We start from the raw sequence: 14549 nt of genomic DNA, 5'->3' as shown, positions 1-14549 counted from the left end.
TTAGTTTGATCTTTATAGCACGGAAAGTAAGTGGAGTATAACCATAAAAATAGTTTAAAAAACCCCCCAAAAACCCCTACTCATAATCACAATTACCCACAATGTGTGTTTTTGTAAACGTCAATCCGATGCGATTTCTAATAAGCTCATTCGTTATGAGCTCTTAAGCAAATTCATATCAACTTTGAATCCATTTAAATCTAAAATGTATTCTAATTGGTCGTCTGTTTGTCAGTGTTTCATTTCTTTCAGCGTTTTCTTTAAATTAAACAAAGATGTGTTTTATTCGGGATGGAAACTCGTCTCACCTGTATTAATAAATAACACTTTCATTAAATCTGACCTTTTCAAGTTCCAAAGTGAATAAAAGCCTAGCTATAAATAGAGTTCACATAACAACGTGGAGCTGGAAAACACTTCGGTTCTCTACCCGATTATAACCATAAACGGAAGTACTTGGATCCTGGAGTCTGACAATATTATTTCAGTATGGATTTCGGATATTTGTATTATTTACGCTTTACGTAAAATAAAATTCTTCTTCTTTTTTTTTTCGCTCTGTAGTGTGTTGAATACATTTTTCTTTTTCCTTTTTTTGCCTACGGTTATTTCTTTGTGTTGAATTAGCTAGCGGTAAGATAACATGCAGTATAATGTGAAATTACGGCTACGGTTTTGAGATTTGAGAAGGAAAAAATACAAATAATAAAAAAAAAAAAATTAAAAATATGTCGAAAGTTTTTTGTTCTACTGAATTAGATACATTCCTGTTAGCTTTGGTTGTTAGCTGCTAACAACTGCAAGGAAGCTAATGTTACCATAACCTAACTAGCTAGACAGTTTCCTGGGCATTGAGAGTTGTAGAAAACTAGCAATTTGAGAAGAAGATAAAACCTATTTTAATTATTTTAATTAACACTCTGTAAGCGTCTACTTTTCCTTGGGAATCTTCACACTGGGATTAATTTGCATCGTCGAGACTTGTATTTAGGGCTCAAATTCTCAAAGTTGTAACCTGTAATTTACAATTAGGCAAATCTTACCCCTAGAAAATTCAAAACAAAGAAAATACACTGGCAACAATGTATATATTTTTAGATGGAAGGAAAAAATGAATGATTTAATGTGACGTGTATACAATTAAAATGAATGAAATTCATATTTTCACATAAATATAAATTCATCTAAAGTACCCCGAACTTAGTTTCACTGAAACTTCCTTCTTCTCCTTTTTGTTGGCTTGGTTTAGCCTGCTGAATGATTTTATTCTTACTGGCTCAGCATCCCGACACTTATTATATAGGTTACGGCGTGATTCACGATGTATATCAGGCTAAACTGAAGTGTGCTGCATGTATATGACATGCAGACAAGAGATTATCATTGAACCAGATGCGGATTTGCTCATAGGTCATTCGGCGTGCTCAAATTCGCGCTCGTTTACATCTACGCAACTTTGACGAATAATAGCAGAGAGAAAGAAAAGGATGAGAGATTTTGATGAGATGTATTCAGCATCTGTAAATACAGTAAGAACTGTAATGTAATGACTTTGGCTTGGAGCGCTATTCTGATTAATATTAATATAAAAACAACTTCAAAATAAGCAAAATCTTATTATGTACTAAAAAATAGTGTATCTATATATATATATATATATATATATATATATATATATATATATATATATATATATAAATAAAATGTATATATATAAATATTAGCCTCTTCTAGTGCAAATGTATTTGTGCTCAACAGTGTTCACATCCCATCAAGTTCCTCCTCTAATTATAAAAAGTCAAAAACTGAGACATAGATGAGGTATTCCTCAGGTGATGATGCTCAGTTGTGTTGGTTGTAACACAAAGCACCCAAGAGCAATCCAAACATCAGAAATGTGAAGGACGAAAGTTTCGTGATGTGCTTGTTCAAAACTCTTTTTGACCATTGGGGGCGCTGTTGCTCAGAGAGAGAGGCGAGCTGCAGCAGGGTTTGTTTTTTCCTCTCTTCACAGTTCATCAACTTCAATAAAGATCTGTCAAATAAAAGAAAATGAGAGAGAGACCGAAAGAGAAAGAGAGAGCAGTTTGCAATTTAAAAAAATTTGTCTCGGTGGAGGAAATCACACCCCAATATTATTCAAATGATTATATTTATTACTGAGTTGTATTCCTTCCATTGAATTGGTTTGGTTGAAACCTCAATAACTCAAAGACAAAACAAGAAAAACCTATAGACAATGTCAGTTTGAATTCGAATGACAATTTTTAATACAAGTTTGTTGTGTCAGAGGAAAGTTCAGAATGATCATATCGACGATCTGATTTGAGTTTAAATCTGAGCTGCGTTCGAAAGCCACTGTAAAATCCTCGATATGCGCACCTTCACACGGCGATAGACGCACCATCTGTGACCGCATCACAATAATTCAATTCTGAACGAACGTGCTGGATTTAATGTCAATTATTTAAAAAAACGTGTTATTTAACAAAGTAGAAACTATGATCCTATGAGACATTTATTTAAAATTTATGGAAAGAGTCTCGAGTGTCGGCGCTTTGTAACAGTCACGGTGCTTTGAAAAGGTTTTCCCTTTCTGTTTTCTCAATAAAATGACAAGCTGCGTTTTTATTTAGTGATTGATTTTTTTTTTTTTGAGAGAGAGAGAGAGAGAGAGAGAGAGAGAGATATAAAATGTGGGCAGCTTGTGAGAGAATGATGTATATCATAAGGTTAACATAACATAAACTACAATATGTTACGTTAATGAACTAACTTGTCTCTCAGATGTTAAACGTTAAAATTTAATTCTGCTAAATATGCTGTGTGTCCATTCATTAATAAATTAAACAGTGTAATTTTTGGGGTAGTGGCGGCTTGACAGGGGCTGTAGTGGCATGATGGGGCTGTAGTGGCTTGACTGGGGCAGTAGTGGCTTGACGAGGGCAGTAGTGGCATGATGGGGGCTGTGGTGGCTTGACGGTTAAGGCTCTGGTTTACTGATCGGAAGGTCATCGGAAGGTCACGGGGCCCCAACACCGCCAGGCTGCCACTGTTGGGCCCTTGAGCAAGGCCCTTAACCCTCTCTGCTCCAGGGGTGCTGTATCATGGCTGACCCTGCGCTCTGACCCCAACTTCCTAACATGCTCACATATTGTGATTATGTGACAATACATTATACTAGTCACATAATGTATATGTGACCAATAAAGACTCATTATCATTTAGCAAGTAGCTGTGGTATAAGCGGAATAACATGCTCCAGACCGTGCGATTAAACAAAAACAATACGGTTCTAGTACGGAATTAAATTTGTTCCAAAAGTATTGGACATAACTTTCCAAGAAACTAACAAATATATGCAATGAGAAAGAAAACGAAAACAACGAACTCGGTGGCAAAAATGTAACATGGTCTCCAAATACAGTTTCCTAAGCGTCCTTTTTCACTAATCAGGGTTTATGAATGCGCTGGCGGAGTTTTGAGTGAGAACATGTAGGGACCTGGAGACTTACTTCACTCAGGACGACCCAGGCATCTGAAGTGGAATGAACAATGAGACGCATGCCTTCCAAGTCATGTAGCGCTTCGTCGATTGGTCCCTCTGCTATTCCGTTTACAAAAGAGCCTGCGCACACGCACATACACACACACACACACACAATGATTAATTATGTGCTGAAACAAACTGTAGGCAGAAAGTCGCAGAACCAACAGGCCACAGATGAAGTTTTTATACTAACGAGCTTTAACTCATTTGCCACAGTTGTTGAATCGAAGTGAATCGATTTCAGTTTAATTTAATTCAACTCACTGAATTGAATTGAATCAAATAATCCACACAGTTGTTTACCACCATGAGAGCATCTGTTTGCTGGACATATAACTCGTCAACACAGGTTAAAAGATATTTATACACAAAATTGGCATCAGACATTTTTACAGACACACTTGTACACGGCTTTTGTAACCAGCGTTCTTTGGGAGCTTTGTTTTAACTATGTTTTATTACAGTTTAATCACTATTAGTGCTGCAGACAAAATCAGTGCAAATACGTAAAAAAAAAAAAATGAAACAACCATATATTAAACAACAACTTTGCTAACCTTTGGGGTTCTTTTTTAAGACTTATTAACTGGCTGTTATCAGATTTTAATGGTAATAATGGAGAGTGGTTATAATGGTGACTAAACGGATGACGAGATCATAATACAATCAACTAGATTCAAATATTTTCTGTCTATTTTCTGTCTTTTATTTTCATAAGTCCAAATATCTAGAATGGACGGCATTTTCAGGGTGCTTACAGCTCTTTCCTTTGCTTCAGGTTATCTACAATAATATTTTGCCCACAAGTAAGTTTTCACTTCCTGCAGCTGAGCTGGTTTAGAGTCGATTTCTCACCGCAATCGAATCATCTTAAAGTTTACAGACAGCACTATTTGCTCAGATGCTCTCAGACCTCTTGTTCTGCGAAAACAAAACAACGCCCGAGTGTGCTTGCTGTGTATTCACCTGCACAAACACAACAGGGTTTCATTCAAACAGTCTAAACCCTGCATAGAGGATTTACAATAAACACACTGTTTGAAGTTGAACCAAAACTATCAATGAAAGATTTCCATAAACCTCTGCCGCAATCAGTATTTGTGTGTGTGTGTATGTCCATGTAGAGTCTGTTGATCATTAACTAGCTGAGAAGTTAGGGTGTGAAGCATGTGAGGTTTTCTACTTCCTTTTTTATTCGTGTAGCTTTCTAATCTTACAAGCCCATATGGCCATAACAGTGACAAATTAGGGTTAGGATATTCTAGTTTCTAGATTTACACTTTTGCTACTGGATATTTCAGGTCTGGTGGAAACAGGATGTAGGATGGAGCAGCATCTGTGGCAGTGACAGATATACCACAGTCTGTTCCACACCATGTAGGCGCGCACACACACACACACACACACACACACACACACACACACACACACACACACACACACAATATAATAATTGCATACTTCAATTAAAATGATTAAAAATACAGTGCTTGGCCCCATAATCACTGCTGGCAGTTACAGTCCCCTCTGAAATTATTGGTAAGGCAAGGTTTTTGCTGTAGACTGAAAACATTTGGGTTTGAGAGATCCAAAGATAAATATGAGAAGAGAGTTTAGAATTGTTAAACAACACAGAACAACTGAACAACTGGTAAAAGCATACAAAGGTTTCTATGTTTTATGTTGTTTAACACATCTAGATGGAGTATACATAGCAGGAAATAAAAGCTGAAATCCTAAATCTCGTGTCATATCCATATTTTGATCTTAAACCCTAAATGTCTTTGCTACATAGCACAAACAAATAAATTGGCCATGCCGTTCCAATAGTTTTAGAGGGGAGAGTAACTGCCAGCAGTGATTATGGGGCCAAGCAATTTCTAGCCCTGCCCCTTAGCAACAGAGGAAGAAAATCATTTTGATAACCTGGGAGACCCTCTAAGATTAGCCGTTGTGTCCATCTTAGATTCAGTAGGGATTAATCAGAACGTAATCGGGCCTACTCATAATGGTGGTCACACTCTTGACCTCATACTAACATACGGACTAAGTATAGAAAATATTATAATTTTTCCGCAGTCTGAAGTTGTCTCAGACCATTATCTTATCTCGTTCATAATACGTATTGATCATAATATTTCCACCTCGCCTCGCTACCGCGTAAAACGTACCTACACATCAGCTACTGCACCGAGCTTCATAAATAACCTCGCAGAAACATCAATTAGATTTGGATCACCGTCAGATCACACAGAACTCGATCAGGCGACTGAAAGCTTGGAGTCAACACTCCGCTACACGCTAGGCTCCACTCAAAAGGAAAATAATTAGAGAAAAAAAATTAGTACCCTGGTATAACGATCAAACGCGAACCTTAAAACAGACAACTCGACAATTAGAACGTAAATGGCGTCAAACCAAACTGGTGATATTCCAAACAGCGTGGAAAGGAGAGCCTACTGAAATATAGGAAATCTCTTGGCGATGCTAGAAAAATCTATTTCTCCACCTTAATAGGAGACAACAAAAACAATTCTAGATTCCTTTTCAAGACAGTAGCAAAATTAACTAGGAATTAAACCACTACAGAGAGGAACACTCAATCATTACATAGCAGTGAAGATTTCATGAAATTTTTCATTGATAAGGTTGAAAATATTAGACGTGAAATACAGGCCATTAAATTAAAACCGGACAGTACTGTAACAAACCCATTACATGACAATGTAGCAAAATCAGATCAATGTTTAGAGTGTTTTGCTCCACTTAGAGAGACCGAACTAGCTACATTAATCTCTTCAGCCAATTCATCAACTTGCATACTAGATCCCGTACCTACATGTTTCTTTAAACAGATTTGTCCAGGAGTAATTGAATCACTTTTAAATATAATCAATTCTTCCCTAAGCACTGGCTATGTACCTAAATCACTTAAATTAGCAGTTATTAAACCCTTGATTAAAAAACCTGACCTCGACCCCTCTCAACTGTACATGCTATAGACCTATATCAAATCTCCCCTTCATCTCTAAGATTTTAGAAAAGGTTGTAGCAAAGCAGTTATGCTCGTACTTAGATAGGAATAACATTCATGAAATGTATCAGTCAGGATTTAGACCTCATCATAGCACAGAGACAGCGTTAGTTAAAGTAGTAAATGACCTATTACTGGCCTCTGATCAGGGTTGTGTCTCGCTGCTTGTGTTACTCGACCTTAGTGCAGCTTTTGATACTATAGATCATACTAGATTAGATAGATTAGAAAATGTTGTTGGCATTAAGGGAACAGTCCTGTCCTGGCTCAGGTCTTATCTGACCGATCGTTATCAGTTCGTAGATGTAAATGGTGATTTCTCCATGCGTACTGAGGTTGCTTTTGGAGTTCCACAGGGTTCTGTTTTAGGCCGACTGCTCTTTACTTTATATATGCTACCCCTAGGTCAAATTATTCGTAAACATGGAATTAGCTTCCACTGTTATGCTGATGATACACAGTTGTATGTTTCAGCGAAGCCAGAGGACAGACAGCAGCTTAGTAAAGTTGAGGATTGTGTAAAGGACATTAGACGTTGGATGTTAATTAACTTCTTTCTACTTAATTCTGATAAAACAGAAATACTTTTATTAGGCCCACGTGTAGCTAGAAGTATTCTTTCTGATCACATGGTTACTCTGGATGGACTTTCTGTTTCATCATGTACAGCAGTTAAAGACCTTGGAGTGATTATTGACTCCAGCCTATCATTTGATGCTCATGTAGATAATATTACTAGGATAGCCTTCTTTCTTCTCAGAAATATTTCTAAAATAAGAAACATATTGTCACTACATGATGCGGAAATACTAGTTCATGCATTCGTCACCTCTAGATTAGATTACTGTAATGCCTTACTGTCTGGATGTTCCAGTAGGAATATAAATAAGCTCCAGTTAGTCCAGAATGCAGCTGCTAGAGTCCTAACTAGAACTAGAAGATACGACCAAATCACACCGATATTATCAACACTGCATTGGCTCCCAGTGAAATCTCGCATTAATTATAAAATACTCTTATTAACCTGTAAAGCACTAAATGGTCTCGTGCCACAATATCTAAGCGACCTTTTGGTTTTATATAATCCGCCACGCCTACTTAGATCAAAAGATGCAGGCTATTTGACGGCACCTCGAATAGTGAAGGCTACAGCAGGGGGAAGAGCTTCCTCTTATAGAGCCCCACAGTTATGGAACAGTCTTCCTATTAGTGTTAAGGACTCAGACACAGTCTCAGTGTTTAAGTCTAGGCTTAAAGCGTATTTGTTTACTCAAGCCTACCCTGACTAGATTCTGTTCTACTACTTCGCAGTCATAATTATCTTTTTTCTCCCTCTCTCCTTTCGCCAGATCCTTTCTGCCTCTGGATGGAGCTCAAATCTTCTTTAATTCCAGACTGCTGGGACTACGGCTGCTCCTAACGCCATACAGACTTCATATAAATCCATAATGAACTTTTTCACACTAACTGTTGTTACCCAGATGAGGACGGGTTCCCTTCTGAGTCGGGTTCCTCTCAAGGTTTCTTCCTCTTAAAACATCTTAGGGAGTTTTTCCTCGCCACCGTCGCCACTCAGTGGCTTGCTCAGTTGGGATAAATTCACACCTTTAATATCTGTATACCATGTTGATATTTCTGTAAAGCTGCTTTGAGACAATGTCTATTAAAAAAAAAAAACCCAAAATGGTGGAAAAGCCAAAATAGCAGAAATTACCGTTATGAACTCGCCATGATTCAAAGGATCAGAGAAAAGTGTACGTTGATACGTGAAATTCTGGAGGGAAGGTCGGACGGCGTGGCGTGGGGACGTAATGACGTGTGCCGTTAATCGCTCTATGTTCTATAACATGTAAAACAGGAACATGAAAGGAATAGTCTAAAAACGACTCATGTAAACACCTTAATCAGAATACTGTCTTATTCAAAATAAGGTCAATAATTAGATTACCGCTGTCCATGTAAACGTAGTGTTGTGTTATCAGAGTTATAATTGCAAAAGGAAGTGTCCAATTTTGCTCTGTTGGTACACAAAATGAAGGTAGCCGAGACTGTCCGAAGCATTCTATGGGCTGTCATAGATCCCCATGTCAAAGTATAATACTACTACTACAACTAATAATAATAATAATAAGAAGAAATAGAAGAAGAGAAAGAAGTAGAAGAAGAAAGGGTGCCTATAGACCTTTGGTGCTTGGCCCCCTAATAATAATTCTCATGGCTCATCTCTCTCTCTCTCTCTCTCTCTCTCTCTCTGTGTGTATGTAGCTAGTGCAGCTAGCAGGCTTCCTAAGTAACACAAGTGGCTTAGATCTCAAACAGACAGCAAATACTTCTCTTAGTTACAAACAGGAGTAATTTGCTTTTTTTGGTGCAAATTTTTTCAGTAATTGATCTACGTTATAGTATCTAGCAGTTGAGTCCTGTTGTTGTAACCGTGGTCACTACTGCACTGACTTAACCACGTGTGTAATATGTAATATTATATCCTGCTGTATATTGGTAACTATAGTAACTATACAATTAGTAACTGCACATTGCTGTGAAAGTGAAGTGCTTTTTCCTTGGAAGCGATTTGCATGCACAGCTGATGAAGGACTTTTTGTACACCAATGAGTGGTTTCATCGGAACCCTGTACGTTTTTCTGTGTGTAAAGTTTCTCATCATCTGCTTATTTGTATAAGATTTAAATGTGCAACGTGAAAACAGGTGCACAAACTTAAATCATATGCTTCAATAGTTGTTATACTTGTCATAAACAAACACAGCTGTTATTCTGTCATGCAAATCGTAGCAAAGCTGTGGTATTTTTTATCCCAGCACACAAATAGAAGTGTACAGTATGGATGAACTGACCTGTATATCAAAAACATAGGATGGCCTCGCGATACTGCGGTACAAATTTCATGATGACTGGACAAAATTTGTAGGAGAATAAGTGAAAAAGGACTAAATGGTGGAAAATCCAATATAACAGAAATTACCGTTATGAACTCGGCATGGTTCAAAGGATCAGAGAAAAGAGGGATCGCAGTTCTTCAACATTGTGTTACAGAGTTATAATTGCAAAAGAAAGCCAAATTTCTTCGAAAGCGTAGTTTATGGGCTGCCATAGACCTCCATGTCAAAATACAATACTATTACTATTACTACTACTACAACTATTACTACTATTAATACTACTACTACTACAGTTACTACTATTACTAGTTCTAGTACTGTTACCATTATTACTACTACTACTACTACTACTACTACTATTGTCACTACCATTACTAGTACTACTACTATTACTATTACCGTAATTTCCGGACTATAAGCCGCTACTTTTTTCACACGCTTTGAACACTGCGGCTTAAACAATGACGCGGCTAATTTATGGATTTTTACGAGCTAACGCGCTTCATGCCGCCAAAACATTTAGCCTCGTCACATCGGACCAATGACATTACCGAACAGGTCACAGTGGATTCAGTGGTTCAAATTAAATCAAACGCACTCACACTAAATTCTTCAGATCGGTCATTTTGCGCTTCATGCACACCCCCTCATCACGGAAAACACACGAAGAAATGCATATGATGCAGCTTTCAAGTTAAAGGCGATCGATCTGGCTGTCGAAGAAGGAAATAGCATACGAAGAGCAACTTTTGCTCCAGTCTGCCAGTGGATCCTAACAGCGTCGAGCAGTGTCATAAAATCTACCATCACCAGCGGGTTTTGAAAGGCTGGACTGCTGCGTGATGAAGAGGACAGCACAAGCTCAAGGGCGAATTTGCCTCGAGACGTAAGTGACATCGAGAGCGACAACGAAAGAGAGACTGAGGAAGTGTGTGACGAAGTGCCGGTCATTCTGAGGCTGTTCAATTCCGACACTGAAGAAGGCGACTTTAGTGGTTTTAGTGCGCAGGAGGAAGATGAAGATAGCGATAAGTGACTTTTCCTGGTAGGCAACTGTATTTTTTATTTTTTTAACCAGCCGTGTTACAGGCACTGTTCGGAAAAAAGCATTTACGGTACGTATTTAATTAAAAGTTTAAAAAATAATCTTTGTGTAACATCTTTCTGTGTAAATATCTCATGTTACAATGTGGACACCTGCGGCTTATAGACGAGTGCGGCCTATATATGTACAAAATTTTTTTTTCTTTTTAAAGTTAGTGGGTGCGGCTTATATTCAGGTGCGCTCAATAGTCCGAAAATTACGGTACTGTTACTACTATTACTATTACTTCTATTACTATTACTACTACTGTTACTACTACTACTACTACTGTTACATTTATTACTACTGTTACAATTATTACTACTACTACTACTGTTACTACTACTGTTACTGCTATTACTACTGTTACAATTATTACTACTACTACTACTGTTACTGCTATTACTATTACTACTACTACTACTACTACTACTACTGTTACAATTATTACTACTACTACTACTGTTACTACTATTACTACTGTTACTGCTATTACTATTACTACTATTACTATTACTACTACTGTTACTACTATTACTATTACTACTTTACTATTACTACTATTACTAGTACTACTACTGTTACTACTATTACTATTACTTCTATTACTATTACTACTAGTGTTACTACTACTACTGTTACTGCTATTACTATTACTACTACTACTACTACTATTGTTACTACCATTACTAGTACTAACTACTACTGTTACTACTATTACTATTACTACTATTACTACTATTACTTGCATATGCTGTACACACATAACTGTACAGGATCTGATATTTGATCATTTGATAATCTGATATCTGATATTTTATCATGTGATATCTGATCATTTAAAGTGCCCGTGTGTTGGAACTTATTTACGTAAATACGGCAGCGCTTTTCCTTTAATTACACTAATATAAAGTAATAATAATAATAAATATTTTGAATGAATCATGTATCATTGTGTCACCTCCCATTTCCATGAAATTAGTGCCTAGTAATCATAGCATACTTGGGTATTAGTCATATTCATCACGTATCCCAGAAATGGCAAAAAAAAAAAAAAAAAGAGGAAGCTGACTTTGCGGTCATTTCCTGAAGTAATAAGTAAAAGTTTAAGATTTGCTTGAGTTATTTCCCTGTGATTAAAAAAAACAACAACCTGGCTATATTTTTGAATGAACATTATTTCGATTTAAAACGTACATGAATCCAATCCGCATGACGACGTTTTGTAATGAATATTTTTTTTCTTCCTTAAAAACAATTTAAGAAGTCGATGGGGCTTATAGTCCAGGTAATGCGGTAAATCTCTGCTCATATCTAGCTTCTTGACCTCGCCATAAAAGAGCCATTCAAATCCTTGGGTCAGGCAAATGTCATCTGGAAGTAAAATGGAATGAGAACGACCTGAAGCAAATTGAAAACAAATGACTATACCTATTACAATAAAGCCACCTGAGGAAGGTTTGCAACATGGGAGCAATCCTTGTTCTGCACGCTTCCTCACAGAAACCTGAAAAACACACACACACACACACAGCACTGATTAAAGTTACAGAGTCTGGGTAGTAACTGAAAGAATATACAAATGATCACCGTATCTGTTCTATAGCGTCTCTTCTGTAAACCAAGAACTACAACAGGAAGCGTCCTGAAACCACAGACACGCTGACGTGCCATAGGTTTCTGTCTCTCTCTGTGTAGGAGGAAATTGCACTCTAGTGTAAAATGTCAACACACACACACACCCACCCACACACATATTTACTGACCTTGTGAAGACCTTTTAATATTAATACAGCTAGTTAATGCAATCTTACATTTCAAATCTAATCAACGTCCTTACAAGGTAAAAGAGATTGCAGAGCATAATTAGATAGTGATAGTGGATAGTGTGCGTGAATGGACTGCCACCTACGTCACTAGGCAGCACCTCCACGGTGGTGTTGTAAAACCTATCTCCATTAGCCTCAATATTTCCACTTCTGAAGCGGTACCTGGACACACCCCACACACACACACACACACACACACACACACACACACACACACACAAGAACAGGATGAATTATTAAACGTGACAGGAAGAGCTCAGTGCTCATGGTTCCACTCTGCAGTATTGACGTATTATCAGTTGTTATAAGCACATTTTTGAACCCACAAACATAGATAAGACCGATTATTAAAAAAGTTGCACCAAGCAAGTAGGCACAAGTAAGCCTGGTCTTAGCTTCATGACTGTACGAAGGCATACGAACAACAGGAACAGTTGCTGAACGACCGGTTTCATCTAAACAACCTAATCAGCTAATACGCTCCACCAGCAATAGAATACAACATATAACACGAACAAAACGAAATGAAATGGTATAACATGCATCAATACACATCAACAGCTAACCATATACACTGCAAAAAACGTTATATATATGTTACCGAGTATAAATATCACGAATATCGACAGGTTCAGTTCTACTTTTTCTCTGTTAGCCAAATATTAAATTATCACGCCTATTTCTAGATATTTCTGGTCACGCTTAAATTCTTATTGTACTGGCAGATCATTCAGCTTCATGTCATCTTTTTTTTTTTGCACCGTAACGGCATAATATCGAATAAAGATTTTAACATTAACAGTAACATTTTCAAACACCCCTACATTATGTATAACATCTTGCTATTTAAAAGAAACAATATTGAACTGTTCTATGAATTCATTACTAGTCACTAGTGTCGTACTGGTCTATTACCAGTGTAGCGCTTTCTGTTTCTTTCATTTTAACACTGCAAGAGATTACGGCGGACTATATTTAGCTAGGATTTCCGAAAATAAAACGAAATTTTTAACATTTCTAATAGTGAATGAATCGAATTTGCGGTTTTACTCCTTTACGTTGCACTTTGAAGGTTCTCATTCGACTCACCCTCATATTAAACCTTTCAAACAGTCCTGTGGTAAAGTTAAACCTGATGTTTAAGACACTTTTACATTGTTTTCAGCTTCTAAAACATAATCGTTACCGAAGTATTTAAAAAACAAAAAAAACTGGTCCTCAGATAGCAGATGCACGTCACACTATGCACAGATGCACAGATGTCACATTATTTTCATACAAAGTGACGTCTAGGCTTTAGATCACGTAGCAGGTAAGAAATGAATCTATTTATATCGACACCACTCTGTATTTTGCATTTTTAAGTAGATACGCCCAATCATTAACATTTAAACTGGACAATCCTGTTCTTTTTTTTTTAGTTTTGAAATGAATCAGATCCTTTGTGTAATACCGGAGGTTAAAATCAATATGCACATGAGTATGCATAAAGCGATGTGTAAAATTCTCAGAAATGTTCTCCGAGAAACCCACACTGATTTCTGCTGTTGCTAACAGTGCACATCCTGTATGCACGGATGTCACTGTTTTATGTTTTCACTACTCTGTGATTGTGACCTTCTAAGAGAAACACTACCCATGGGACACCCCTTTTGTGTTTCTTCTTGCTTTCAGTTAAAATGTCATATAAAAAAAAAGAAGGTCTGAGCTCTGGTTTACTGTAAGACACACACTTGCTTCAGTAAACGAGTCTACTAAGTAAACTTACACAGCTGCTATGCCAGGATTTATTGAATGCTCACTGTGCCGCTGTTCGGGACATAGACCTGGGCCGTAGAGACACATTAATCGGGAGGAGCAAAACACTTTCAGAGGTTTAAATAAAGAATTAAAAGGAATCTGCTTTCAAAACAGCTGACTTAAATGCTGAAGCATTTCCTCTATGACTGTCTCATTGTTTCCCCTCAAATTCGAATTGTGATTTCTAAAAGAGAGGTCACGGAGGTGGACTCAAACGTGCTTAATGTGCAATCTGTAAAGGAACACATTTTTGCCTAGACGGTGCTTTAAAAGTCCCTGGACTCTGCACAATTTTGAAAGTGGATAATCAGATTTATCAGCATGGCAAGCTGCTCCCTAACACCTCCGGACTA

General features: G+C 37.3%; 1 protein-coding gene across 2 annotated transcripts in view; it reads right to left on the bottom strand.

The window, feature by feature from the left end:
* Nucleotides 1-535: 535 nt before the first annotated feature.
* The window catches only part of zgc:154054 (Glyco_transf_54 domain-containing protein), a 32607-nt gene continuing 18593 nt past the window's right edge, over nt 536-14549 (bottom strand). Inside the window, exons 12-15 of one of the 2 annotated variants that reach the window (XM_017474576.3) lie at nt 12480-12558; nt 11999-12074; nt 3516-3628; nt 536-2035 (exon numbers count right to left, since the gene is read on the bottom strand). In XM_017474576.3, coding sequence (XP_017330065.1) covers nt 2009-2035; nt 3516-3628; nt 11999-12074; nt 12480-12558 — 295 coding nt within the window. In that variant the 3' untranslated portion in view covers nt 536-2008. The remainder of the gene's footprint in view (nt 2036-3515; nt 3629-11998; nt 12075-12479; nt 12559-14549) is intronic. The other variant, XR_006982970.2, reaches the window with a different exon arrangement.

The sequence above is a fragment of the Ictalurus punctatus genome, chromosome 8 (genome assembly GCF_001660625.3).
Source record: "Ictalurus punctatus breed USDA103 chromosome 8, Coco_2.0, whole genome shotgun sequence".
In the NCBI taxonomy this organism is placed as follows: Eukaryota; Metazoa; Chordata; class Actinopteri; order Siluriformes; family Ictaluridae; genus Ictalurus; species Ictalurus punctatus.
This window is presented reverse-complemented; position numbering and strand designations above follow the sequence as displayed.